Source organism: Talaromyces proteolyticus (assembly GCF_021365285.1).
Source record: "Talaromyces proteolyticus strain PMI_201 chromosome Unknown BGW36scaffold_9, whole genome shotgun sequence".
NCBI classification, from domain to species: domain Eukaryota; kingdom Fungi; phylum Ascomycota; class Eurotiomycetes; order Eurotiales; family Trichocomaceae; genus Talaromyces; species Talaromyces proteolyticus.
This window is the reverse complement of record NW_025764285.1, coordinates 172,144-199,712: the sequence shown is the minus strand read 5'-3', so window position 1 is coordinate 199,712 and position 27,569 is coordinate 172,144. Positions and strand designations below refer to the sequence as shown.

General features: G+C 45.0%; 10 protein-coding genes across 10 annotated transcripts; 3 read left to right on the top strand and 7 right to left on the bottom strand.

The window, feature by feature from the left end:
- Nucleotides 1-215: 215 nt before the first annotated feature.
- Nucleotides 216-1,246, bottom strand: BGW36DRAFT_361434 (putative ketoreductase; the record flags this gene model as incomplete). Its single annotated transcript, XM_046214274.1, has 3 exons — nt 216-765; nt 830-1,110; nt 1,190-1,246. 3 exons carry the CDS (start codon nt 1,244-1,246, stop codon nt 216-218), a joined length of 888 nt encoding a protein of 295 aa, XP_046069249.1.
- Nucleotides 1,247-3,239: 1,993 nt separating this feature from the next.
- Nucleotides 3,240-5,590, bottom strand: BGW36DRAFT_207452 (uncharacterized protein). The gene is made up of 3 exons (XM_046209899.1): nt 4,912-5,590; nt 3,756-4,844; nt 3,240-3,702 (listed from the first exon to the last, which is right to left on the bottom strand). Exons 1-3 carry the CDS (start codon nt 5,440-5,442, stop codon nt 3,313-3,315), a joined length of 2,010 nt encoding a protein of 669 aa, XP_046069248.1. The 5' UTR covers nt 5,443-5,590; the 3' UTR covers nt 3,240-3,312.
- Nucleotides 5,591-6,688: 1,098 nt separating this feature from the next.
- Nucleotides 6,689-9,919, top strand: BGW36DRAFT_345243 (putative beta-galactosidase; the record flags this gene model as incomplete). Its single annotated transcript, XM_046213189.1, has 4 exons — nt 6,689-6,914; nt 6,971-8,047; nt 8,100-8,595; nt 8,684-9,919. The coding sequence occupies 4 exons, from the start codon at nt 6,689-6,691 to the stop codon at nt 9,837-9,839; spliced, it is 2,955 nt and encodes a 984-aa protein (XP_046069247.1). The 3' UTR covers nt 9,840-9,919.
- Nucleotides 9,911-11,374, bottom strand: BGW36DRAFT_383290 (putative tyrosine/serine protein phosphatase). The gene is made up of 5 exons (XM_046216644.1): nt 11,067-11,374; nt 10,975-11,011; nt 10,832-10,911; nt 10,573-10,767; nt 9,911-10,515 (listed from the first exon to the last, which is right to left on the bottom strand). The coding sequence occupies exons 1-5, from the start codon at nt 11,210-11,212 to the stop codon at nt 10,014-10,016; spliced, it is 960 nt and encodes a 319-aa protein (XP_046069246.1). The 5' UTR covers nt 11,213-11,374; the 3' UTR covers nt 9,911-10,013.
- A 638-nt stretch (nt 11,375-12,012) lies between these two features.
- Nucleotides 12,013-13,948, bottom strand: BGW36DRAFT_207431 (uncharacterized protein). The gene is made up of 3 exons (XM_046209898.1): nt 13,136-13,948; nt 12,938-13,072; nt 12,013-12,872 (listed from the first exon to the last, which is right to left on the bottom strand). Exons 1-3 carry the CDS (start codon nt 13,652-13,654, stop codon nt 12,183-12,185), a joined length of 1,344 nt encoding a protein of 447 aa, XP_046069245.1. The 5' UTR covers nt 13,655-13,948; the 3' UTR covers nt 12,013-12,182.
- Nucleotides 13,949-14,870: 922 nt separating this feature from the next.
- Nucleotides 14,871-16,238, bottom strand: BGW36DRAFT_398891 (kinase domain protein; the record flags this gene model as incomplete). The annotated part of the gene is made up of 6 exons (XM_046218468.1): nt 14,871-14,986; nt 15,036-15,201; nt 15,256-15,388; nt 15,410-15,557; nt 15,615-15,937; nt 15,991-16,238. 6 exons carry the CDS (start codon nt 16,236-16,238, stop codon nt 14,871-14,873), a joined length of 1,134 nt encoding a protein of 377 aa, XP_046069244.1.
- Nucleotides 16,239-18,558: 2,320 nt separating this feature from the next.
- BGW36DRAFT_429618 (major facilitator superfamily domain-containing protein) lies at nt 18,559-20,500 on the top strand (the record flags this gene model as incomplete). Its single annotated transcript, XM_046220717.1, has 4 exons — nt 18,559-18,837; nt 18,909-19,288; nt 19,361-19,793; nt 19,850-20,500. The coding sequence occupies 4 exons, from the start codon at nt 18,559-18,561 to the stop codon at nt 20,498-20,500; spliced, it is 1,743 nt and encodes a 580-aa protein (XP_046069243.1).
- Nucleotides 20,501-20,773: 273 nt separating this feature from the next.
- Nucleotides 20,774-22,938, bottom strand: BGW36DRAFT_383282 (MFS transporter). The gene is made up of 8 exons (XM_046216643.1): nt 22,812-22,938; nt 22,714-22,731; nt 22,635-22,660; nt 21,749-22,576; nt 21,483-21,693; nt 21,359-21,429; nt 21,163-21,304; nt 20,774-21,097 (listed from the first exon to the last, which is right to left on the bottom strand). The coding sequence occupies exons 1-8, from the start codon at nt 22,838-22,840 to the stop codon at nt 20,929-20,931; spliced, it is 1,494 nt and encodes a 497-aa protein (XP_046069242.1). The 5' UTR covers nt 22,841-22,938; the 3' UTR covers nt 20,774-20,928.
- A 688-nt stretch (nt 22,939-23,626) lies between these two features.
- On the bottom strand, nt 23,627-25,183 carry BGW36DRAFT_383281 (uncharacterized protein). The gene has a single exon (XM_046216642.1). It carries the CDS (start codon nt 25,114-25,116, stop codon nt 24,076-24,078), a length of 1,041 nt encoding a protein of 346 aa, XP_046069241.1. The 5' UTR covers nt 25,117-25,183; the 3' UTR covers nt 23,627-24,075.
- A 1,053-nt stretch (nt 25,184-26,236) lies between these two features.
- BGW36DRAFT_301550 (chaperonin 10-like protein) lies at nt 26,237-27,433 on the top strand (the record flags this gene model as incomplete). The annotated part of the gene is made up of 3 exons (XM_046211697.1): nt 26,237-26,507; nt 26,566-26,830; nt 26,893-27,433. The coding sequence occupies 3 exons, from the start codon at nt 26,237-26,239 to the stop codon at nt 27,431-27,433; spliced, it is 1,077 nt and encodes a 358-aa protein (XP_046069240.1).
- Between the last annotated feature and the right edge of the window lie 136 nt (nt 27,434-27,569).

The window sequence follows — 27,569 nt, the reverse complement described above, 5'->3', positions numbered from 1 at the left end:
TCGATGAGGAGACAGACGCAGATTAAGAATGCATGTACATGAACGTTTGTGTATTATGATTATCAACCTCATTATCTAACAGAGTTTCAGTAACACTTAACGTCTAAGTGAGCAATTACGATGAGCAGTGAGCAGAATGATAAGTGCTCATCAGTTCTTATAATAGATTCAGTAAGAACTCAGCACGGATTAGTGAAGGATCCTTCTGTGGCAGATCACAACCGGTCATCTGGCCCAAAATGCTTGTCCCAAAATGCGCGGTAATGCTTCCGCTGGCCCAGACGGCTGATCTCCTCAACTTCCTCCGGGTTCAATTTGAAAGTTAGGATATGTAGATAGCTGGCCAAGCGCGATTCTTTGCTGCTAGTGGTGATGGCCACAAATTTGCGGTCCAGTGACCAGCGAAGCAATATCTCGGCCTCGCTCACGCCATACTTCTTCGCCAAAGCTGTCAATAAGGGGTCCAATGGCCCTCCCTTCGCGCGAGTAATCGGGGTAAGACCGGCGTAGCTGACGGTCTTGATGTTTTTGCTCTCCTGGAAAGAAACCAGGTCGTCACCGCGCTGCAGATACGGATGCAACTCGATCTGGTTCACGACCGGAATCACCTTGGCAGTCTTGAGAATAGTCTCGAGATGGCCTTTTAAGAAGTTGGAAACTCCGATGGACCGTGCTTTTCCAGAAGCCTTAACTTGCTCCATGACTGCCCAGGCCTCTTGGAGCTCGGCCTCAGTCTTTGCCCAGAACGGGTTGTGAATCAAATACCTTCATTCGACACGGTCAACCCTGACACATGGCAGAATAGACGATCGAACGGGGGAGGACTTACAGGTCCACATAGTCGAGCTTAAGCTTTTTCAAGCTCGCGTCGATGGCAGCCTGGATATCGCGCACACTGGCACCGACCTTGGTGGTCACAAAAAGCTTGGCTCGAGGAACCCCGCACTCCTGAATAGCCTGGCCTAATTCTGGCTCAGTCCCGTAGTTTTCAGCACAATCAAGATGATTGAACCCTAGCTTCATGGCGCTTTTGGCAGCCTCCACTAAGTCTCGGTCGACTGCGGCGCTGTCTGCGGTCTTGTACCAAGCAGTTCCTGTTCCATATCCAATCTGATTACATAATGGTTGTTAATTCTGATAAATCTGGAAAAACAAGATGCGCTTCCCTGGTCAGGTAGGACTTACTTACAATTGGAATGGAAGTGCCATCGTTAAGCTGGATAGTTGGGATGTTAAGGGCAGACATGGCGATAACTTCAATATATTGATGCCAGGTTGATATTCCGGGGCATCTTTTTAATATATGCCAGAAAACATGTGCAATAAAATAACCTATGCTACTTAGGGGAAATCCGCTTTTGGCAGAGCGGTTTAAAGTTTGACAATATCGCACTTTTTTCCGGATATGACGAATTGCTTAGCTCACTCGCGATTAATAATGTATTAGAAAAACCATGGAACTAAGAAACCTAAATATCCTTACTGGGTCAGGGTTGTGCTCTCTTTTGGTATGGTTAGAAGTTTGACATGACCACACTAATAATAGATCGCTTTTATGTAGGTAGAATAATATATACATGTAGTACGTATCGAAATGGTACATCTCTAATACTATCCAGGCATATAGGAGCTGCTAGTATATTGTTGTCTTTCGTCAGACATTTTAAAGAAATTATGAATCATTAGACCACCTGCTGCATCTAGAAATTCTGCATTAAATGGACCTTGCGGATATCTAACTATCGCTCAACTCCATAGAGAACGGATTGAGGGTCTCCTGGCCACCAGTGGAGCCTACAATGCTCAGAACGGCGCCGAAATGTGGTTTGAAGCGTCGGGTAAAAGCTCACTGTGGGTGGCTTCTTCACAGCCGTATCACTGGATCAGCATTGAAATTACCGAAGTAAATACCGTGTCGACTTACTGAGTAGCCTTTGAAGGACATCTCTGGCTCGCAGAGCCATATCGTGGGAAGATCCTAGACTTCCAAGATACTCGACAGCACGCTGTATATGACAATTCCGAGCCGAAGCTCGAGCATACGTCGATTGGTATATGTAGCATATCGCCTGGACAAAGCTAGCTGTTAATAGCCAGCACGTAGCATACCATATTAGCCCACGAAACCGCTTGTCGTTCGATTCGAGGAAGCTGCAGATGGAAATTACGCACTCGTCTGCGGCAGCGAGACACGAAGCGACGGGTCCGATTGAAGTGACAAGGTCAGATTCAGTCACGACACTCTGAAAAAGAAATGGTCTGCTGATAACGATGCGAAGGTGGAATGAACGTCAAAGCAGGATACGGCGGGGAATGTCAAAATTTGCCTCAAGCGCAACACTCAGGTTGGCACTTTGTGGTATCAAGCAGTGATACGTTGCTCCAGATCGTTGGCTTTCTCGGGAGTGGGCATGTGGTATGTCAACAATTCGACTTGCACGGCATTTTGCGACCTTGGCGAGGTTGATATGTTCGATAAGACTCGTACGATGTGATGGTAGGCCCATCGACGCTTTCGGGTAGCTCCTCCATGTCTGCTGCGAGATCACAGTCGTCGATATTAGCCGGTAGATACACACTGACCCCATCAGAGAGACGCGGGTCGACCCAGGATCAGCTGAACACTCGATACAAAGACGAAAAGTGTCCACCACTCTCGCCGCCTGATCTCCATAATAAATGATGATGTGCTGGGCATTCCGAATTCGCGGTCGAACTGCCCGCTATCCGTTTCGTAGTTGACCTAATTTAATTAAATGATTGCCGGGACTACCGCCGAATTCACGAAGCTGCATCGTTGATGTGAGATACAACGGTATCACCTCCGCGCCTTGACTTGGCGATCTTCTGCTTCGGAGTTAGAGCCGAACCCAACCAAAGCCTGAATTACACCCATGCATGGATGAGACTTCATTCTTTATGAGCCGGGGGAACAACACATGAGAATAATGCTCTGAACCAAGAACCTCGGAAAAGAAACCACCCCTACCATGACAATAAAAGCCCGACCTGAGGTGAACCACGCGCTGGCCCTACATCCAGGCAGCTCTTTCACCTACGACACGCGCGATAGCCCTGCAATCGAATCTGATCGAGATGTTATTGCCCGTGTAGTCGCAACAGACCTCTGTAGCTCAAATGTAAGTGCTTCTCAGTTCATCCTTTGATGTTTCAATAATGTTCAATACCACGTGGCTACTTAGGTACATTATTGGCAGCAGGGCAGAATTGGCCGTTACGAAGCTGCTACGCCTCTCATACTTGGCCACGAGTCTTCTACCATCGTAGTAGCAACTGGGGCCAGTGACCTTTCTATTCATCTTCTCCTCCTTGGCTAATAAACTCTGGAAGTCTTTCGAAGACATCGTCCCAAGTTTCCGCATTATCAACTAGGCTTTTGATAGACGCGATGATTTCATCTATTGAAGCACGGACTTGCTTGGTGCTGTCTCTCTCCCGCAGTGTAATCGAATCATCCTTGACTGTGTCGAAATCAATTGTTATTCCGAGTGGAATTCCAAGCTCATCATTGCGAGCATAACGTTTGCCGATACTGGCACCAGAATCATCAACACGGCATGAGATTCCTAACCGTCGCAGGTTCTGTGATATTTTCCGAATGATAGGGACAAAGGCAGGCAGGCTCGATAAAGGTACAATCAAGACTTTGCTAGGTGCGACTAATAGAGGCAACGATAGAACCTAAGCCGTAAATTAGCTTATGCGTTGGACTAGAAAAACATCGAAGAGCATACTCCACGAGCGACATCACCTGGGCGATGCCAATAAACGTGCTCCAAAAGACTATAAAAAATCCGCCCAATACCAAAAGATGGTTCGATGACATTAGGAGTGTATTCACGGACATTTTGCAAGACAGTCCGCTTTTCAAACTTGACGAGCTCCCGAGAAACATCTACTTTACCATCAGGTACCCCGGGAACGTCAATGGTGATATGAGAGTTTTGTTGTAGGACTGTCAAAAGTTCTTCACGCTCTGCTTGTCCCAGTGCAAGCAAGGCTGATTCCACAGCTTTCGCGTCTTTACGGAAAGTTGGTCCAAACTTCGCCTTATTGATATCAATTTGCCATTCTTCTATCCTCAATGGCTCTGGTCTCGGCTCGCGAACAATTAATGGCTCCCCGGTCTTCTTTGAATGTACTGTGAGATCGTAAGCACTACGATCTGCACATCCAACGCACTCAATCCATCCGTATGAAGTCAGGAGTTCAGCATCCCAGCAATCCGCGGCATAATGTGCCATTTCATTCGCCATGTGTTGTCGAAATCGAAGCTTACTATTATCAACCCCGATGCGAAGCAGAAAAAGATAGATTCTTCCGAGGAAATATCCCAAGGTCTCGTTATCCACCAGCTTCTTTCTCACCGCCTCCTCGATTGATATGTTCTGAACACTCGTTTTCCCTGATAGCTGTGTATCTCGGTCAAGAAAGTTCAACCGAAGGTCTTTAATTTCATTGAATCCGTGGTGCTTTTTGCCACCTTCGGGATCCACGAAATGTTCAATTTCGGCCATAAGAAACTCCCGCACACGGAGAAGACCTGACCGTGGGGATATTTCATTCCTGAACGATTTACCAACGGAGGCAGACGCAAAAGGCATCGCATTTTGGTTGTATTCGAGGAGCTTTTTAAAGTTTAAAAACTGGCCTTGGGCTGTTTCGGGTCTCAAATAACCGGGAGAGGCACTGTTTGGACCCAACGTAGTCTTGAACATGAGGTTGAATGGCGTAGGAGGAAGGACTTTGTTGTCTCCATCGGGATTACGAATCTCCAATCTCTCGACCAATTCACCTAGTTCAGCACCATCGTAATTGTCTATCTGCCGAAATGTAGGTATCAGCAGTTTTCATGGGGATTTAAGAATCGAAATAATAGATGAGACTTACTTTGGCCAATATTTCTTCGTACTCTTGTACTTCTCCGTCAGAAAGCCGAACTGCTTTGATGTCTTTAACCTTTGTCTTTTGCTTTTTGGCGTCCACTTTGGCGTCCTCTTCTTCAGCGTTATTAGTAACGCCCCTGGCAGCTTTGTCACCTTTCAGCCTGGCCTCAAGAACATTTTCAATCAGGTGATCAGCTCGAAGAAAATCACCAGTTTTCGAGTCTTTACACATCCAGTCTTCGAATTTATCAACATGTCCACTTGTCTTAAAGACTTCTTCAGGTGTCAAAATGGTGCAGTCGACTTCGAGCATGTCTTCCTCCAGAACGAAATGCCGCCTCCAAGCGTCAACAATGTTGTTTTGTAACGCAGATCCTGGTGGTCCATAGTCAAATAAACCTCTGCTATCACCATGCAGATTGCCAGAGGTTCGGTAGATCTCAAACGCCTCAGTAAAGAATAAGCGACGTTTCAAAAGAGACTCAAAGCTCCCACGATCGAACGGCTCTCCGGTGAAAGTTGTTGTCTCCGACATCTTTGGTGACCGTATCGCTGAGACTTAAAGCAAGATATTATTGTACAGTTCATCAAGCGGATAAGACTGCGCGGATGGTGAGAAATAGAGGGGCAGCCTGGCCTGTTAGTGAGTCACTGAGTCATGTGATATGCTTCGCATTTTGCAGCTTTTTCCGTGCCAACTCGGCTAGGGCCAAATATGTGTTGCAAACTCCTTATTAATTGGGAAAAGAATGCACGTGAGAGAAGTATTGTGTCGGAATTCATGGAGGTGCAGGATGCAAACAATACAAACATAAAATTGATACTAAGAAGGTCTGAAGGTCCGAGAACTAAATACATAAAAACAACAGCAAATTGATACTCAAAACATGTGTAATTTTGCTCAACGAGTCATGCAGTTGATCTGTATGATCTATTTGATGTGTATGATTAGGTGTTGAACCTAGTGAAATATTTGTTGTTGAACATAAGCAATAGAATCTTTTTTAGTAAAGCGCTATAGAAGGATTAATAACTGCCCCTATCATCAATGCAAAATGCCCAGACTAGTAGAGACATTTATTTATTCATTCGGGTTTTACAACCTTACCCAGTTATAAGCTATGAAAATCTTATTCCAGTAAATGCTAAAAGGCCTTCTAAAGATCTAAATCTTTAATTTCTTTTTACTAGGCTGTCATTTGGTTCGGTTGGGACCGAACCAAACCTGTCTTGAAACCTGGTTCCTGATTTGGCGAACCATTCTGTCACAAGAATCGATAAACTACGACCAATGAATGTTAGTTAACTATAAATGTGCGAATGACGGACATTAAGTGGGGCTGCTTAGAGAGCAGCAGTGAGCAAATACAGATTGTTATTAAGTACTATTAAATAAAAATTCTAAGTATAAAGAAAGAATTAAATACAGCTGTATACATTATGGATAAATAATTAGTATGGAACACATGTCACATAGCACATGCCGTGCTAACCCCAGCCCTAGCCGCCTTAAGCGCCTTAGGCACCCAAGATGCGAAGCCGGCCGTTACACTAGTTCGGGAACTGCAAAAGACCCCAAAGAATTTTAGTAGTTATTCCGCCAATTATGCTGTCGGCTCGGTGTATTGATACTGCGAAATATCCGGAGGAACAGCTACAATCATTTAATGAACGCATCAAGAGGTGCCCATGGCAGGTTTAAAAAGAAATGTAGATCTGGGGTATTTTGCGCGTTCTCTGGGGTTGAAACACAGGTCGAAGTCTCGTGATTGAAAAACGAGATGCACTTCTTTCACTCCTTCCGGTCTATTCTTCTCTGCGCTTGCCTGGCGGCGGCTAGCTCCAACTCGTCCTCACCAGTCACCTGGGACAAGTACAGTCTCTCGATAAACGGCCAGAGACTCTTTGTCTTTGCAGGAGAATTTCATTATCAGCGTCTGCCTGTGCCCGAACTATGGCCTGACATCTTCCAGAAATTACGAGCCAACGGCTTCAATGCTGTCTCGGGTAAGTGACAGCCGAGGTATTCAGCTCCAATTCTTTCTAAGACATTTGAACTATAGTGTACTTCTTCTGGAGTTTTCATAGTGCTTCTGAAGACCATTATGACTTCGAAACCGGCGCCCACAATATCCAGCGGCTTTTTGAGTACGCAAAACAGGCCGGTGTCTATGTCATTGCCCGCCCAGGGCCGTATAGTAATGGAGAAACCTCTGCAGGAGGGTATGCGCTTTGGGCAGCAAATGGCCTGCTGGGAAAGGAACGCACAAGTGATCCCCAGTACTATAAATATTGGTATCCATGGATGCTGAAGCTAGGCAAAATCATTGCAACCAACCAAATTACCAAAGGGGGTCCAGTCATTCTAGTTCAGCATGAAAATGAACTTCAAGAGACTACCTACAGTGCAAACAATACATTAGTGGTATACATGGAGCAGATCTCTCAGGCACTCGCTGAAGCCGGTATTGTTGTGCCAAGCACCAGCAATGAGAAGGGAATGCGCAGTATGAGTTGGTCGACCGACTACAAAGACATAGGTGGTGCAGTTAACGTGTACGGCTTGGATAGTTACCCTGGAGGACTATCTTGTACAAACCCAAATGCAGGCTTCGAGCTTATCCGCACGTACTACCAATGGTTCCAAAATTACTCGTTCACTCAACCTGAGTACTTGCCTGAATTCCAGGGCGGTTATTTTACATCATGGGGAGGCTCGTTCTACGATGACTGCAGCTCGTCTCTCGCCCCTGAGTTTGCAGATGTATTTTACAAGAATAATATCGGATCTCGAGTTACCTTACAGAGCCTGTATATGGCATATGGTGGCACAAATTGGGGTTACAGCGCAACGCCAGTTGTATATACGTCCTATGATTACGATGCTCCGTTGCGAGAAACTCGTGAAATTCGAGACAAGCTCAAGCAAACCAAGCTTCTTGCTTTGTTTACTAGAGTGTCATCTGATCTTTTGATGACCGAAATGACAGGAAATGGCACGAACTATACGAGTGATTTAAGTATATTTACTTGGGCATTGAGAAACCCGCAGACAAATGCAGGATTCTACGTTGTTGCCCAAGATGACAGCGCTTCTATGGATAATGTAGAATTTAATATTACCGTTGAAACGTCAGCAGGTAGGTTAAACTTGCCACTTTCTATATAGATCATACACTGACAAGTCTATAGGAGCTATTGACATTTCGAACGTTGCATTAAATGGTCGACAAAGTAAAATCATTGTTACAGATTATAAGTTAGGCAGTTCAAAGCTTCTTTTCTGTTCTGCGGATGTGCTCACATACGCAACTCTTGACGTGGATGTTCTTGTACTCTACCTCAATGTCGGTCAAACAGGCACCTTTGCGCTAGAAAATACTTCTCATTTGACTTTCAAAGTATATGGGGACTCAAACGTGACAGCTTCACAGACCAGTTATGGAGCAGTATATACCTATACACAGGCAGAAGGCGCTTCGACGATCAAATTCTCCAATGGGCTTCTCGTATACATCCTCGACAAAGCCACAGCATGGAACTTTTTTGCGCCTCCGCAAACGTCTGATCCAATTGTGGGATCTGATCAGCACATATTTGTTATTGGACCTTATCTTGTTCGAGGAGCTTCATTTAAAGGCAAGACTGTCGAAATTATAGGTGATAACGAGAACACCACATCCATTGAGTAAGTATACCATTTCCATCATTCCCATTATAACCGTGGAATCATTGTGCTTTTATAACAAATGAGTTCTCTAATGTATCAATATCAGAATTTACTCTGGAAATCCCTCAGTATCTACTGTCAAATGGAACAATGAAATAATCGCCACCAGGCGTACTCCATACGGCAGTCTTGTTGGCACAGTTCCGGGAGCGGAGGACGTCTCCATCTACCTACCTCAACTTATATCCTGGCAATCGAATGATCTGATTCCCGAAATTAATCCTGCTTATGACGATTCACGTTGGACAAACTGCGACAAAAATACAACTGTCAATGCGATTGCTCCATTATCTCTCCCAGTTCTTTATTCCGGAGATTATGGATACCATGCCGGGCCCAAGGTGTACCGTGGACATTTCAGTAATGTGAATGCTACTGGAGTGAATGTCACTGTCCAGAACGGTGTTGCGGCAGGCTGGTCTGCATGGCTGAATGGTAAGTATATTGGCGGTTCACCTGGTAATGCAAGCCTAGCAGCGACATCAGACCTTTTAGAATTTAACTCAAGCGCGCTAAAAACGCAAAGCGATGACGACAATATTCTTACCATTTTGGCCGACTATACAGGCCATGACGAGGCCAATGTCAAGCCAGCCGGCGCACAGAACCCACGCGGCATACTTGGCGCAGTCCTTCAAGGTACTGGGAATTTCACATCTTGGAAAATCCAAGGAAATGCTGGGGGGGAAAATAACATTGATCCGATCCGTGGTCCCATGAACGAAGGTGGCCTATATGCTGAACGAATGGGCTGGCACCTTCCGGGCTTCAAGCCTGATGTTTCCTCGGGCTGGGACACCCGTACTCCTTACGATGGCGTATCTGGGGCATCTGGAAGATTCTACATTACACAATTCACTCTCGATATCGACAAGGAGCTAGATGTACCACTTGGCTTGAAAGTCAACGCATCATCTTTAGTTCCGGCGGTTGTGTATATATGGTTGAATGGATATCAATTCGGCCATTACCTTCCACATATTGGACCACAGTCCATCTTTCCATTCCAGCCTGGTATTATAAACACCAGAAAAAATAGCCCCAACACTTTGGCGATCAGCTTGTGGGCTCTTACAGAGCAAGCGGCCGCTTTGGAAGAAGTGGAACTTGTGGAGTATGGAAAGTACAGATCTGGCTTTAATTTCGCACAAGATTGGAGCTATCTTCAACCGAAGTGGAAGGACCGTAGTGAATACGCTTGAGCTCTCACAGGATAAAGCAAATCGATAATCTGAATTAGTCGTGTAATTGAAACACAGATATTAATTCTATTGACCAATAATAGCTCCTAGAAAATTAAAAATTCGAGTTCACAGAATGCTGTGGTGGTTTGGTTGAGCGCCATGAAACTCTAGGTTCATGCACAAATATGGCTCTCAAACTAGCAGTAACCTTTGACGAATCTTGTCTATATTTCCCTTACTCACTCCAATCGAGACAAGATATTCCTCGACTCCACTATACTTTGACTCCAGAAACGACTTCACAGCATCTGTAAAATCAGACGGACACTTGGCATAATCCTCATCTAAGCCAATATCCGTAATTTCTTTCATCAGATACTCCAACTCCGGCTCAAGTTCGGACTCGGACTTGATATAGTCAGAATTGATCGCCTTGAGTGGGACTACGTCTGCTAGGAGAAGTAGCAGCAGCAGGACGACTAGACCAGTGCGATCCTTGCCTTGTGTACAGTGGATTATCAACGGATATGAGTTGTCATCGGCCAGGATGTTGAATATGGAACACATCTCAGCGCCAGAACAGTCCAGTATGTCTTGTGCTAACCCGATGAGTCCACGTGGTTTCATCACGTTTGTGGCAACAATTCGCGCTGCGTCATGGCGATACCCCGATGCAACGAGGCCCAGTGCCATGCTATACGACCATCAGTTGCAATGATTCACAGAAAGTTTTAGGTGTGGTAGTCAGTACATGAAATTATACCAATCTAAGCGCCAGAGAAGCATGCGTTCAAAAGAGCGACCTGTTAAACTTATCAAATGTCGTTGAACTTCAGGTATACGCAGTAAATGTTCATCATCGGCAGCTGCGGTGACAGGAGTCTCGTTGGGATTTTCGGATGACAATTCATTTCGCCTTCGATTTGCAGCGAGTACACGTTCAGTGCTACACAAACCAATCGGTGCTGTTAAAACATAATGGACCGGGTTCCTTGAGAAAGAGATCATACCTCGAACGCAGATCGAGAATGGTTGCAACTCCAATATCATCTACCAATCGCTGCTTGTCTCGCTCGGACGCATCATCAGGCTAGAGCTCGTGCGAGGTTAGTTCGTGGACAGAACTAGTATGGAATACAATACCCCGGCGTACCCTAGCACTGCGAAAAAGGAGGCCTTCTTTGAGAATTCTATGAATAGATGTATAAACATTCTGCACATCTCCTGCGAGAAAGAAATGCATACTTCGAACCAGAGAGCTCGTTTATAGACCTCCCCACATCTCTAAAATTTAGGACGTTGTCTAATGGCCTGTCTGTAGAGACTAGATCGAAGCTTGACATCGAGGATTCTGTGGAATTGCTGGCCATGGCGGGCCCCTTGTTGGGCATTTCGGTTAGTTATGTCCGCGGCTAATTGCCTCTTTCGACGTGCTGGTTATTAATAATTTTATACGATTGCATGTAGCGTGAGGTGGGGAAATGTCAGCTGAAATAAAAGCCAAATGAATTATCATTTAGCCATGAGGGGCCAACTTTGTGGTGTAGTAGTTTTACGTCCCAAAGAAAAGTAGAAGATATAAGTAGTTCCTCAACCTTTTTAATGCGGGCACCAAGCGGTGAAGACCAAGCGCTCTGACCAATGAGAGCACGTATAGACTACATTTAGACCAAAATACCACATAGACCAATGAACTCAACTCTTTACGAAAGGTATAAGGAAAGCTATAATATGACGATCAGGAACTATTAAATATGTCTTGTCTTGAATAAATAAATAAAGTTTTATTTTTGTATTTTATTTTTATTAGAACAATTCGCTCCCTTGGCCTTAATATATAGTCACCATGGAATCCGTCGTCTGAATTTGCGAGATCTCTGAACAAATCACTTTTATATCCCACATAGGCGCTTGACACTGTCAGTGACAACTTGGACGAAGTATAAGTAACTCTTTCGCTGAATAATGCCGTATAAAGTATTGAGATGGGAACGTATAGCCAACTATGATCCGTTTCTAGATACTATCCATCACATACGACCATAGGGTGTTGAAAACAGGGCTTCCCAGCTGTATTTAAGCCAGAATTATAACTATGATCAACTTTTAAAAAAGCCTTCTATTATAACACTACTTTAAAAATTAATTACATAATAAGAATAAATTTAGATAAACAAAAAGAAAAATTAAGGCCTAAAGAATGCCGTTTTGTGTGTGTATTTGCGGTCAAGGTTCGGTGTCCCGTCCGAGTGGGTGTTCTCATTACGTTACATTCATTGGCTGTGAGTTATCGATTCTTGTGACACTATGCACATTGATTCCCGAAAACAAGTATCAGGGTAATCCCAGCCAGCCCATTCCCTATCTGATCTGGATTCCGATCAGCCCAGTCCAAAAAGAGAGCTTCTCAGGCGAGATCAGGACCCGTTTCTTATGCGCTTCATATTTAAGAGGTAGGGGTACTTCAGCCATATCCATGTCCCAATCACTTGCTGTGGCTAGGACCGCCTGAGCAACTGATAAGCTGGCCATCATACTGCCAGCCCGAATATTGGTCCGTGGTGCATGTCGAATCGTCATAATCTGAGTAGCGATTTCCTGTGACTCAGGTTCCAGAATATGCCCTCGGGTTCGATCGAGAGCAACAAGGATTCGATTACACATCAGCATACAAGCTTGATGCGTGACAAGAATTTCTGGCCATAAGGAGATCTCGTCAGCTGTCCAAGAAAATCTTTCATTTTCGATGTCGTCTGGAGGGGGTAGACCTCTGCCCCATTTGCGATACCAGCTCAACAGGCTCCTGCGTCTCATGTCGACTTTGTGAACAAGTGCTTCATGCAGCGCACCATTGTGTTCATCAGGGCTCATAATGATAGTAGAGCAGTCCTTTAAGAGGCCAGGAAGAAAGATCATATTCTCGTATAGCGAGACAACCCGTTCGCTGCGATCAGAAAACTGCTCGTTTGGGGAGATGGAGGATCGCAGGGCATACATCCAAGCACCTTGTTCGAGGAAGCAATGTTTATTGTCAAAAAAGGCTTCCGTTGTCTATACGCCTGGGTTAGTATTCTGATCAAAAAGGAAAGTGAAGAAAACAAACGACTTTGACTAACTATAATTCCCATTTGGCCTATTAAGAGAGACTTTTCAAATTCTGTTGTAAACATTCTGGGACCACGGTGCTCGATTAGACGAGCGGCACCCCGTGCGTGTTGAATCCAAGCTTTGTCAATGTCTTTAGTTAAGTACTATGAAAAATCATGTCAGTAGAAATACCATCAAGGAGCCCATGTGGTCAATGTTATACCCACTTCAAAAAGACAGAGCAGCTCCGTTGCACATAACGTTTCTGCTGAGAGAGATCTTTTCGGATCCTTGAGAGCCTGTTGAAGAAATTGTAATGCGCGCGTATACAATGAGAGTGGCTTATGCTTCGAGAGAGATTGAGTATTATCGCGAATATGCAATGCGTGAAACGCAGCGACAACGCACCCAACTGCATGGTCTAGAGCTACCTCTTGTCCCCACCTACATGGAACATGAGACACGTACGAGGCGTGTTTTTCATATGAAGGCAGAACGAACTGTAATATGTTGACAGAAAGATATTCGATGGCCGCGCGGCCGACATGTATTGTTGTTAGGGGAGCTAATAACAACAAATCTGCACTCTCTGCAGTTCCACTAAACTGGGGCAGGGCCGACGGGGAAGGCGGAATCATACCTATCCCTCTATACAGTGTCGAGGACCCATCCCCTTGAGGTCCATAATCTCGTTTTTTTCGACCGTCTCTATGCATAGATTGCGTAAATGACGAGACAGTTTCCATTCGAAAACGTAAATCCAGCTCATTTCGATATCCGGGACATGGCCGTCCTGATCTTAGACAGCAGTGACACGCAGGGCGCGTGAGGTCACACTATCGGGCTGTTAAATGTGTACGGTGTCACCATGCATCAATGGCCTAGGAGGAGGGGAATTTCTGTACCTTAAGTCGTCGTGCCCTACATTCATGGCAGTCGCGACTGGGCCTGCCGACATTTGGCATTATGTTTATAGTTGGAGGAAATGCTTGGGATGGAGTGGTTAGCGACATTACTCAGCACTCCAACCTCGATTTATTCTATAGGGAGGTTGTGTGCAGATGCCAGGACTCTGAGCATTTCAGTCGCTTACAGGCAACCCAATGATACCACGTCTCTCGCGCGCTTCACCCGTCCACTCCCGGTCGCGCGATAGTAAAGCGGCGCTCACCCGATCCTCACTTGGGAAGTACACACCTAGTGTTACGAGACCAACAGGCATGAAGCTAAGGACGAGTTAAACTACTTAAGGGCAAGCGGCCCTTAAAGCAGCTATCACCACAATCAACCAATTACCATGGCTAGGTACAGCCTGTTCACTATCTACGCAGGATTACAAATTATAGGCATATACACAAAGAGAGTGTACGAGAAATGTATATAGAGGGAAACAATAATTGGATATACAACTAACATACACTTGATATCTATAAGTTATCAAGAAATTGAAGGAAAAACACTTGTCTATATAAACACACTCATTTTCATATATCTAGTTTACCGTAACATAATTCTTTAACATAAATTACTTTGATTATACTAAGAGGGTTAGCAAGGCAATTATAACTTGAAGTACCATAGTAGTCTAAGGCATCTCTCTTACTTTAGTCATGTACCACTTTCATCTAACCCTTTGATAATCTTAGTATCTTGTTACTAGTTACCTTCAAGGAACCTCTGTGTGGTTCAATACAGTGTGGTTCAATACATCGTATCGTCCCTCGACACAGCCAGTGACAACTAGAGTGGGTCCAGGTGCGTGACATTGAGAAAAGTGATTTATCGCTTGTCAGACTATTGGGCTAATGGCGCTCCTACATTTTCAATTGCGATGGTCTAAATACATTACACCATGGATAGGTATATATGGGCAAGCGGGGCTTAGGAGGACTACTTGATCTTGGCATTGAGGCATGGATTCTGGAGCAGGTCCCCTGCCGTCTTTCTATCTTCCGGTCGCCATTAAAGCATATCCCTCATGAAAGCTAAAAACAATTCCTGGTTTCTTCCCTCGAGAAACTCTTCCGCGGATTCCAAACTCACTCCTCGCGGCACTTCGATGTCCTGCTTCCACTTTCCTGTGAAAAGTTATATATGCGTCTTTTAGGAAAGAGAGACTGTACTTACCATGACCAGTAAAAAACTCATGACTTCTTTTTCCAAGCATAAGCATGTCTAAAGAAGGTGGTCCCAAAATGCCAATCACCTCAGCGAGGTACTCACGGGTAGAATACCCTTTCCCATCAGGATCATTACCATAGAACAGATGCTTGCCCTCAAACAGATCCCAAACCTAGATCCGTACTTAGTAATATAAAATCACCGTGAGGATGAAGGCAGAGCATACCATGACGCCAACGTTCCGTATATCAACGGGGTAGCTCCAATCAGTTTTTAGCATCACTTCTGGTGATCTATAAACATTGGGCTGCGCATCATGATTTCTCCTTTCATCTCCTCGTACAGCTGAACCAAAATCGCTCAATATTGCTCAGCCAAACTTCCTTGGTAATTCAAACCGTCGAGAAGCATATATTGGCATGCCGTTTATAAATTTTCCCGGTGAAGGATTCTCCAGTTCAGCTTTCGTAAAGGGTTCAAGGATCGCCGTGTCCTCTATTTCTTGAAGAATGTTATCACCCTTGATGTCTAAGAAGAAAGCCGATTAGTTGCTCGCAATTTTTGAAAAATCAGAGGGTATTTTACCTGTATGGACAAGCTTGCATTCGGTATGCAGATAATCAAGCGCAAGCAAAACCTGCGTAAGACCAGTCCTGAGGAGGTCTTCAGTAAATCGATGATTAAGATTACGAAGCAGTAGATCCCTAAAGCTCTCCCACATTGGTTTCTGAACAAGACAATGATGGCCACCTTCAGAACGTGGAATGGTGAAAATATCTAGTGCTCTTCTCACATGAGCATAACCAAGATGTGATGAATTGCCTTGGCTCAATTGCTTGTATATCTGAACCTCTTCCTGATTGACCTCATCGCGTGTATAAATCTTAAGTGTCACGTACTGATGGCCACTGGTCACATTAGCCGGTCATAGTTGATATATATGGATGTAGCATTAGCTTACTCGAGATCACGAGCAAGGCATACTGTGGAAGTAACCCCAAATCCTAGCTTGCCAATAATCTGGTATCTAGAATGAAAGGCATCGCCAATATTGACAGGATAGTATTGACCTTTTTTGAACTCTTCGAAACGTTCCTCATCAAGGATCTCAGATGCCCCAACGATTTCAAAGCCGCTGGTGGGAAAGGATAACGGAGATATGGGAGCACTACGGAATGCGTTTCGGCTCCATCTCAGGAGAGCAACCATTATGACGGCACAGACTGGGATATGTTTCAATCGAAGCTAGTTGCAAGGAAAGATGTGGTGGTTGATTTATGGAACATGATAATTAATCAATACGGGTGGATCCGCCTAATACGGCAGCCGATAGCGGTCATGCAACCACCGAACCTACAAAACCGTTAATTTAGAGAATTCTAATGCCAAATTTATTAGAACATACTGGACCTATCGTTAACCACTGAGAATGAATAGCGTGTTCTGAAACATATTGAACCGCTAATTAAAATACCTAGCATTCAACACCTTAAATACCATGTCCTTAATAAATGAGTTTACTGAATGAGAGGGACTAGAAACAGAAAGATAGACGCCTATTGATTGCATAAGAGAGAGGTCACGTTATGATAAATAAGTAACAACTATTTGGAATATAAAGAAAAGTTTGTATTGAGAGGAGGTTGAAAAGTATAAATACATCTTCATATCTCTCAGAAATATTGCTGTGAACCGAACAATTTGTCCAATCCCTACGTGTTGTCATTCTGATTCCTCTCAGCTGGTCTGGTATATATAATTCATTAAATTCATACTTACTGGGCCATTCTAACCTGAGATCAGGTCTCGGGATAATAACCCCATTTACCAATCTCACTTCAACAGGGAAGACAAAGAATGGGATATTAGAGCAGAAATCTCGGGTGCGAATGGCAAAAAAATTTTATGAAGATGGTACTAGCACGACCAAGAAAGAGGAAGAGCGGCGTTAAATATTGCCCATTCTGTTTGTTATTAACAGGGAATGCTGTTACAGTTTAATCTATTTACTATGACTAAATTTTTCCAGATAAAGGCACCGGATTGTGTTAAGATGTACATTGAAGAATGCTTTATTATAAGTAGCGCTATCTTGGTGTGCAAGTTGTCCTAGAGCGATTGAGATTTTGAGGAATTTATGGAGGTTTTCTTTCGCTTGATCCTTAATTTGTATCTGATATTTAATGCCACATTTAGAGGCACCCAGGAAGGTTGAATTAGGCTTACATCGTTTCCAATAATGAGTGCGGACAGAAAGCATCTATCTTATCTCAATTTCATGCAACTTCTATTATCACCGCTACGGCAGGTATGTCCAGCGCATCCACAGATACTCCTGTGATATCTTGGGTAGTTACTCGTCATATGCCCATCATAGGCAGAGTGTAGTTAACTGGGGTCTGTTGCAAAACCGGCGGCAAATGTTTGATGAAGTTATGGGATGTGGATGTTGGTGTTAGGGTTAAAGTATAAATAGACATCTGGTCACGTGTTGGTCTAACTACATTGGTAAAGCCTTATCAGAATCAGTGGCGCTCAAACTTATATAAGCCTCTCCCGCCTGGGTTCTGTTCCAGAATGGGACTAGTCCCAGCAGCTCGGTCATGTGACCATACTTTTATACTGGTCATCTCGGAGACTAAACAACCCTTATCCCCTCATCTCCATCAATTTTGACACGTCGTCGACCCTTGCTGCATCCTGCTCCACTGCGCTGTCTGGACACCCCACTCCGTACGAAATCATTTTTGACTGCTCTGACAGTGAGACAGTCACCTTGACTCATCTCTTTAGCGCCCTAAATGGGAAGAGCCCGTCTTGGCGTCGGATTCGCTTATTCTCATCCGAGCGAGTGGGACGCTGGCGTCCACGTGAAAGCCATGTCCGGCATGGGATTGGCTGGGTCGGGGCGATTTTTCCCCGGTACCGACTTACGTGGTCCAATTTTGCTCTGGGCTCCAGGCTCCAGCTCATAATTAGTCCCCCTATCTTGCGATGACACTGTAACGGGACGGTCTTTCGTCCGGCCGATCTCTAGATTAAGTAAAAATTCTGCGCTTCTGGTGGCCAGTCAGCCAGAGCGGCTGAAGGTGTGAAGAGCCGCCCCGCTATCTCGGAGATAGCTATTGGCTGGCGTCATGCCCCGGACGAATTCAACCGCTATTCGTATATTTTTCGCTGCCACTGCTTCACCAGAAAATATTAGGCCTTCTAGCGTCACATTAATGTGATTCCACTCGTTTTGCCTACTTAAGCAAGTTATTAGGTGCGCGAATTACATCCTAATCAGGTTAGCTGGCGTGTTCGGCCAGTATCGGTGGCTTTCTGTCAAATTTCTACTAATACCCTGCTGATGCCTTAAGCTGAAGCGTGAATAAATGTGTGCCGCCACTCTCGTAATCACTTTAGAAGACTGTGCAGGCGACAAGCAAATCACTACTGCTCAGAAAACCGCTACCGAGCGGCACGACTTTGGTCCTGTTGTTGGAGATCCTTTCTTTCATCTTCCCTCTCCCAATAACGACTCATCATGACGCACGATACACTTGAGGGCTCTACCGACGTATCAGTCGTCGATTCGGCCAGCATTGAGAAGACGCACTTGCCTGTGGATGACAATAATCAGACGACAGTCTCTCCAGAACCCCAAGACGCGACGATTGCTGAGAAGGAAGCACAGCTCAAAGCAGAGGAGACCGACGAAAAGGCAGACACACCAACAGAGGAAGAGGAAGTCGAATACCCAGCGAAATGGAGATTAGCACTGATCACCACAGCATTATGCCTGTCGGTATTCTGTATGGCTTTAGTATGTCCCCCGTTGTCGCATAATCAAGACAGTAGAGTAGGTCGTTAACACGCCGTGTTCGTGCCCAACAGGATAATACCATTATTGCAACTGCTATTCCTCGAATCACCGATCAGTTCCACGCTGTTGACGATGTCGGTTGGTACGGCGCTGCGTATTTACTGACCACCTGCTCTCTGCAACTTGTCTTTGGAAAACTCTATACATTCTACTCAGTCAAGTGGACATACTTGATTGCCCTCTTCGTGTTCGAGCTGGGCTCGTTCGTTTGTGGTATTACTCCCAACTCCACTGGCCTGATTTTAGGCCGAGCTGTAGCTGGTATGGGCGCTGCTGGTATCTTTTCTGGTGCCCTTTTGATTATTGCGCGAACTGTGCCGCTACGTCAGCGTCCCGCCTACATGGGCATGATCGGTGGTATGTACGGTATCGCATCTGTCGCTGGGCCTCTGTTAGTCTCTCTCTCTCTTTTTAACCTATTACCCACCCTCCTCTTTATCTTGGCTTGCTGACTGGGCTCTAGAATGGGTGGCGCATTCACCGACCATGTCACCTGGCGCTGGTGTTTCTATATTAATTTGCCATTTGGCGCTATCACCGGTATCTTTATCATCTTCTTCTTTCAGACGCCGGGTAAAAAGACGAAAGACGCCCCCTTATCTTTCGTGGAACAGCTGAAATTGATGGATCTCGAGGGAACTGGCTTGTTCATCCCTGGTGTTGTTTGTCTCTTGCTTGCTTTGCAATGGGGTGGAACAAAATATGCTTGGGACAGTGGACGCATAATCGCTTTGTTTGTTCTTTTTGGGGTCTTGATTATCGGATTCGTCGCTATTCAGATCTGGAAACAGGAACGAGCAACAGTTCCGCCGCGCATTTTCAAGAACCGAAACGTATGGGGTGGAGCAATCTTTGCCAGTTCGTTGGGCGCGTCCTTTTTTGTCATGGTCTATTATGTAAGTCTCAGCCCTCTCTTCTCCAAGCACAAGTGCATATCTGACACTCTCACCAGCTCCCCATCTGGTTCCAAGCCATTAAAGGCGTCTCTGCTGTCAAGTCAGGTATCATGAACTTGCCAATGATTCTAGGACTCGTCATAATCTCTATGCTGGGGGGCGGGCTTGTAACTGTTCTCGGATACTACACTCCTTTTATGTTTGCCTCATCCGTCCTTATGAGTGTTGGCGCTGGATTGTTGTCCACTTTCGAGGTAGACACTCCACACCCGCAGTGGATAGGATACCAGTTCATTTTCGGTGCCGGAGTCGGCTTCGGCATGCAACAGACCATGGTGGCCGTCCAGGCCTGTCTACCCGCGCCCGATATTGCGATTGGCACCTCGATAATGATGTTTGCACAGACTCTCGGTGGCGCCTTGTTCATCGCCGTCGCACAGAACATTTTCCAGACCAAGTTGGTCTCCAACGTCGCGGCGGCGAATATCCAAGGCCTCGACTCTGCCTTGGTCCTGTCCACCGGAGCCACGCAAATTCAGACTCTGATCCCAAAGGAATTCTTGCCTGCTGTTTTGACTGCATACAACTCGGCTTTGACGCACACTTTTGATGTTGCTGTCGGAATGGCCTGTGTCACCATTATTGGCGCATGTTGTATTGAATGGAAGTCTGTTAAGGGTAAGAAAATCGAGATGGCTGCAGCTTGATTTTGCTGTCATCACACTTTTTTCTCCTCTCTTCGAAACTCCCCACTTCATCTTTCACTCTCTCTGTTTTTATGAGTATATGTTTTGGGATATAGACTTTTAGATAATTTTCTAATGTATTAATATTATTCACATTATTACCATTCATTGGCAAGAACATGCTCGTGATATATCAATTAATGGAGAGTGTGGCTACAACGTAGCCAGAACCCCGAGGGAAGACGTATGGAAAGGTATTAAATCAAGAAGTGGTAGAAGTATATAATAATTCACTTCAAATATCAGTCAATTAATGCCATACAATCTATATATCTAGACCGTCAATCATGACCAACGCGTTACATCTAGAGGCGAGCTCAGGTCATGAGATCTATAGACATAATATTATACGCGTCCGCCGAATCTTTGAGGCACAGAACACAACATCCCTATAACTCTTCAATATGTTCCTCTTGTACCTCGTCGGAGTCTCGAGCCTGCGTTTTGCTAATAATGACACCTTCCGATTGTTCATTCTGTGTGCCAATATACTCCGTAAAAGCAAGGTCATCACCAAACAGTTCAGCGATTTCTTCGAGTGTTTTTCCTCTCGTTTCCCTATTATTATGTTAGAATATAACACTCGCATGTATATATATATTACATATTGCGGAAATACGTACGGATAGAACATGAAAAAGCAAAAAGCTGCAACGGCATCGCAGGCCACGAAAACAGCATAGTATTTCCACCCGATTCCAGCAAAGGCTTTGGGGGACAGTTGGTTAAAGAGCAGACCGACGCCCGTTCCCATGAAGGCACAGACTTGGAATTTCGTTAGTATGAACTATTACTAGCGCCGATGGGAAAGAAACTTACTTGCTGTAGCGCGTGAACGAAGCGCGGTAGGGAAGATTTCGGCGATGTAGACGAGTTGGATGGCGTTATATCTGATTTCTAGGTTAGCATGAGATGAAAGCAGTTGGGAAAAAGGCGGTCTTGCCCTAGAGAAAAAATGAACGAGAAAAGAAAGATCCATGCAATCGTGAAGCCCTGCCCGACTTTATTGCCGCTGCCCGGGAAGTATTTTGAGAACACCATTATAAGAATCATATCAATCACTAAGGCGACTGATGTCCAGGCGAGCGGGAGCTTTCGACCGACTTTGTCAATATATGTAAGACATATAGCGTTTGCGATGGGGCCCATCATTCCTAAGCACGACATCAGTGGTGTGCACATTGGCATTTGAAGATCTTAAACCCCTACCGTATCCAGCAGACACCCATAGCACATTTCGCCCAGTAATCCCGACCCCAGAGAAGAGCTGTGTTTGATAGTAATTTACTACGTTAACACCGGTTGTTTGCAAGAATACCTGCAACCCAATCCCCAAAAGCAAGCGGCGTAGAAGGGATCGTTTAGTGAATAAAGACCACCACGACTTGATGGTAACTTCACGCTCATAATCAACCTGCTGCTTGATCTGCTGAAACTCGCGCTCACAGAAATTGGCATCCGCATTAATGTCGGAGTGCAACTTCTCAATGACGGCCTTTGCTGGCTCGTATTTGCCCTTCTGGATAAGCCATCGAGGGCTTTCGGGCAGCCAGAAGAGCCCTATGATCAAGATCACGGCTGGAACGCACTGAATGCCGAGGGGGATTCTCCAGGCAGCATTACCTTTCGCGAAACTACCAAACACGCCAATCCAGTTCGCCAGCGCATAGCCAAGGGAGATCAATTGTGTCTGCAGGCCGACAGTCACACCTCGAATCTTGGGCGGCGCAATTTCGGCATTGTAGATGGAGCTCACGGCATATACCAAGCCGATGGCAAAGCCGGCAATTATGCGTCCGACGAGAAACATCTCGATATTTACGGCTGCGGTTTGCAGAATGGCGCCGATTAACGCCAAAATTGACGCTAGCCATATGGTTTTCTTGCGGCCGAGTAGGTCGCCTAAATACCCACCGGTGAGGTTACCGATGCCCTGGCCACCGCTATACGTCGAAACAATTGCGCCAGTGAGGTTGTCTGACGGGTTGTGGAAGTATGAGGGGAATGTTGCTTGGCCGAGGGTGGTACTAATGATACCTACATGGTTATTATTTAGTTAGATGGCATCTCCGGCTGTCGTGAATGGAACCCTCACCCGAGTCGTAGCCATAGATGAGCGAGCTTCGGGTTGAGTCAGTATTTTTGTTCTGAAGTGTGGTTCGTGATATTCTTACCCAGTTGTCGCAAAGATACTGGAGAGCGATTAGTAGTCAGCAATTATATCTCGCACCATTCATGATTATCATGAAATAAGCTCTATAGAACAACTTACGAGCACCACAATGTGTATGACTTTCCCATGATAGCGGTCAGCTGGCTTTGCTTTGCGTCCTATTCATATGCTCTAAAATATACAAGAACAAGATTGAACCGATTACAGACCGCTTCGCCGGTGAGGCCGGCTCCTTTTGTAATAATGCTCCATACTCAATCAAGGGTGAAATTAAACCACAGCATACGATAGCCAGCGCTCAGCCAATAAGACAGCCGCCCACCTGGGCTCCGCTTTGAAGTCAAATTCCATTTTGGCATAACCAATATACGGGAGGCTCGATGGTGGTTGGCTGTCATGCCCGCGTTCCCCCCGCCCCTTGCCACATGCAAAAAGTACGTAAGATTAATACTTTCGAAGGAATGTCAAGTACGGACATCAAGATATGAGACTTGGTATACGAGCTGTAGGTACCTTCGCCTGATCTTACTGTTATTGAAGACTGCAACCTTGGACTGCGATTGTATCGCACCATGGAACAGCCTGTGGAATGGCCCAACTTCTCGCAATAAACTAACGCTAAGCACTATTAACCCCCGCATTTGTGTTTTCCGCGGGGTAAAGTTGGCTGGACAAGCTGGTTGGCGGGAGCCTTTGCAACTAACACAAGTTCAGTCTACCATAGGACGGACCGGTTATATTCCTGTCTGGCCAAGTAAATCAACTAGGCATGGTGATCATGTGTATTATTTGGAGGCTCGCTGATCGCGCCGATTGGCCCGGCTAAAATATAATGCAGGAATTTCGCCGTTTAAGCGAAAGATCAAGGAACTAAAAGTCTAATTATGACTTATATATTGATTGTGTTGTTTAGCGTCGGAAAAATGCCTCGGATCGCGTTCAACATCAAAAGCCTAGCTATTTATTCTGTCATATATATGTAAAGAAACCAACTAACATCTACCACAGCTGCAATTATCACTCTACAGAGAGCATAACCCTAGAGTTCAAATACCTTGGTTCCGAATTTCCAGACCTGTTCAATCTCCAACTTAGCCGATCCGTTCTCAGTAGCTGTCTGCCTCAGGATTACAATATCAGCATCGGCCCCGGGAGATAGAGTCCCCTTATGATCACTCATCTCCAAAAGAGCGGCTGGATGAGTGGTGACAGTTTGTAGACTCGCATGTACAGATGCACCAGTCCAGCAAAGAAAGTTGTTGATGCAATCAAGAATCGGCGTAACACTATTTACCGCATTATTAATAATCGATCAATCGAGTTGGGGGTGTTCGGTTTTATTGCATATATCGTAAGTTGATACTTACCTCCCGGCAATAGTTTCAAGGCCTTCTAGTTGCAGCAGAGATCCTCTTTTTACGATTCTCTGCCCATTGGTCCACTGATGTACACCATCCTCGCATCCCATCAACATCACTGCATCTGTAATGAGGATCAACCCTCTAGGATGAGTCTCCCAGGCTAACCGAATTGCAGCAGGGTGTACATGTAGTCCATCTGCGATCAACCCATAGTAGGGACGACCGTCATCGGACATATCTGGCCGATCTTTGAATACCTTGTCTCTTGGGCAGGCCACAAGGCCAAATAAACCGGGTTCGCGATGATGCATTGAATTCATGGCATTGTACAAGTGAGTAATGACCTTGGATCCTGCTATGATGCCCGCCACCGCTTCTTGGTATGTTGCTGCTGTGTGGCCGATGCTTGCGACGATGCCGTTTTGAGACAGCTCTCGAATAGAGTCCAAAGCACCTTCACGCTCCGGTGCCAGAGTAACCATCTTGACGTATGAAAACAGGTTTTCTTCTCCATACACTTGTTTAAGAAGCTTTGGAGGACTTGTATTTCCAAGACTGAGAATCGCTTCTGGGCTATGGCATCCTTTCTTGGTATGCGCAAAAAATGGTCCTTCGGTATGTGCGCCTAGTGACTCGGCACCAAGCGCAGCATCTCTAGATGCACCAGTTGGTCCTAGCAGAGGCAAAATCTTGCGATATGTTTTTTCAAACTGGCTTGTCATAGTTGGGAGATAACTCGTTGTGCCGGTAGTAACGAGCCGCTGGTTCGTCGCGTGCAAGCCTTGTTTGAATTCAATGACGGACATGTTTGGGTCGAGGCCAGCAAAATCGAAACCGAATGCACCATTTATTTGAATGTCAATAAATCCCGGACAGATGATCTTGCCTTGTAAGTTAATTATGTTGGTGTTTTCGGCCAGTGGACAATGTACGTTAGGGTCGATTATTTGGCCACTCTGAGAATCTATCCAAACTTCATCGTTATCTGCCAAAGTGTCATCGCGGAATACGAAGCCATTGATAAATCTCGTGTATCTAGCCATGGCCTTTGTAATTTTTCAAGAGAGGCGTAGGTTAATTTTCTTGATAATTCTTGGCCTTGAATCTGTGGGTGATAGTGTAATTAATAGAAAGATGCAGTGGGGTGTCATTCTCCGACGTTTGAAATTTTCGAGATGTGTCCTGATCCTTCGGAGAAGAGCGTTCAAGTTGTACTCCGGAACCACGATGTTGTATCAGAAGAATTTCATGTCGCGGCGGGAATGGTACAGTGTACAGTTACATGTGGGAATAACTTTTTGCATTGGATGCCAATCACTGATTAAGAGGTCGACCAAATTTTTAATCTTTGTTGAATTTCATACTTACGTATCCTTTTAATCAAGATTTGTCGAGTACCAGTGATTCATTATTGATAATATCGATTGATTTCGACTGCAGTTATTCCTTCGAGCTAGGCGGATACGACGCACGAAACAATGTTGCAGCCAACACAACATAGCAGAGCAAGATGCCTATCGCGGCCTACACAAATACCAATTAGGGTAAAGGTTCTATTATTTCATAGCTTTGTGAAATTCCAAAACTGGAGGAAGAACCTGCAATGTTATATATTCCTAAAGCAGCTTGCAACGACATTTGAACCATAACGTGCACCGATTTTCATATTCGTAAAGATCAATATGGATGGTTTGATGACCCCCATGTCGAAGTTTCTATTAGCTTCAATCAATATTTGAAAGGGGCTACTTTCTATGCATTGTATTTTTGTTGGCTCATACATAACTATTCCCTAAGAAAACAACAGCGGCTGATTGGTCAGCGTCGGGGTATCAATCTCTCCGTGTGTCAGAAAGGTTGGATTTTGTGACGTTGAAAGAAAACTAAATTCGCTAGTTTTGGTAATATGACTAATTGAAGAGAAAACATTAAAGTCCGACAAAAATAATATTCAAGTTCTACAGGTATATTTATTATAGACCATCCCCCAAATATTAGCATCATTGTAATGTCCAATGTTATCAATGAGTCAATCTATCTCATAGTTGACCGAGATAAACAATCCCTGAGGTGAAAATTATTAAGAGCACTAGGAAAATTAGTTTTCTCTCGTCATAAGCACCCGGTAATACTTGGTGCTATTAAATAACGCTATATTCCACCATGGCGGCCCCAACACGTACTGCAGTTGTCCAGATAACCCCAGGCGTCGCTCATGTCAAAAAAGACATACCTCTGCCCGACTTGTATGATGACTTCATCATCGCCGAAACTAGAGCTATCGCTCTTAATCAGACTGACAATCATCAAATCAATTCCCTAGCCAAACCGGGGTGTATCATTGGATGTGACTGGTCCGGGGTGGTGACGAAGACTGGGAAAAATGTCACCCGCTTCAAACCTGGAGATGAGGTCTTTGGAATCTGTCACGGAGGTAACACTCCCATAATTTTAAGGTATTGGTTCCTGAATGAAAACTGAAATCAAGCTAGGCAATCGAAACCACCCCGAATACGGTGCCTTTTCAACAACGATAACTACCAGAGAGCAAGCGACAATGCATAAGCCGGCACATATATCGTTTGAAGAGGCTGCATCCATTGGCGTTGGTATTGGCACAGTAGGCCAGTCAATGTACTTTGTCGGTGGCCTGCCACTTCCAGATGCAGATGAAAATAGCAAAGCGAAAGGAACGAGCATCTTGATCAATGGGGGAAGCTCCGCAACCGGAACTATTGCGATTCAATTGGCAAAGCTGTATATTTCCCAGCCCAATTTGATGGGTTACGTACATTCTGTTAACGTTTACTGCTAAACAGGTCTGGTTTTACTGTGCACTCGACCTGCTCAAAATCCAATTTGGAGCTTGTCAAGTCACGCGGTGCTGACAAAACCTACGATTACGCAACTGCTTCGGTTCACGAGGACATTCTTTCTAATGTTCCAAATGGGTTCACTTATGTCCTTGATTGTATCGGTGAGGAAGAAACAGCCAAGTTTTGTGCACCTTTACTTTCACCAACTGGAGGTCACTATCACTCGGTCAAAGTCCCTGTCCCTGATACATTCAAGAAACTTCGACCGGAGGACACTGTCAAAGCAACAACATCACTGGGGTATACGATGCTTGGTGAAGATTTCGAGTTGATGGAGAACATGGTTCTGCATGTGTCAGACGCCGAGACGGAATTCGCGAAGCAGTGGGTTGAATTGGCCGATAAGCTGGTTGGTCAAAGATTGATTGTTCCTCATCCGATTGATATCAGGGACGGCGGTCTCCAAGGTGTTTTACATGGTTTAACAGAATTGAAGGAGGGAAAGATTCGCGGCAAGAAGCTTGTTTATAAAATCGAATCCTGAAGGTGCCTTACTTCCTTTCTAAGCTATGCTATCGAAATAAATTCGTGCTTGCTCATTTTTGAAAAGAAACGGTCCCGTTACCACAACAGCTACTGTATAGTGATAATGCGGAACTAAGGATCTGCAAACTCGCAAT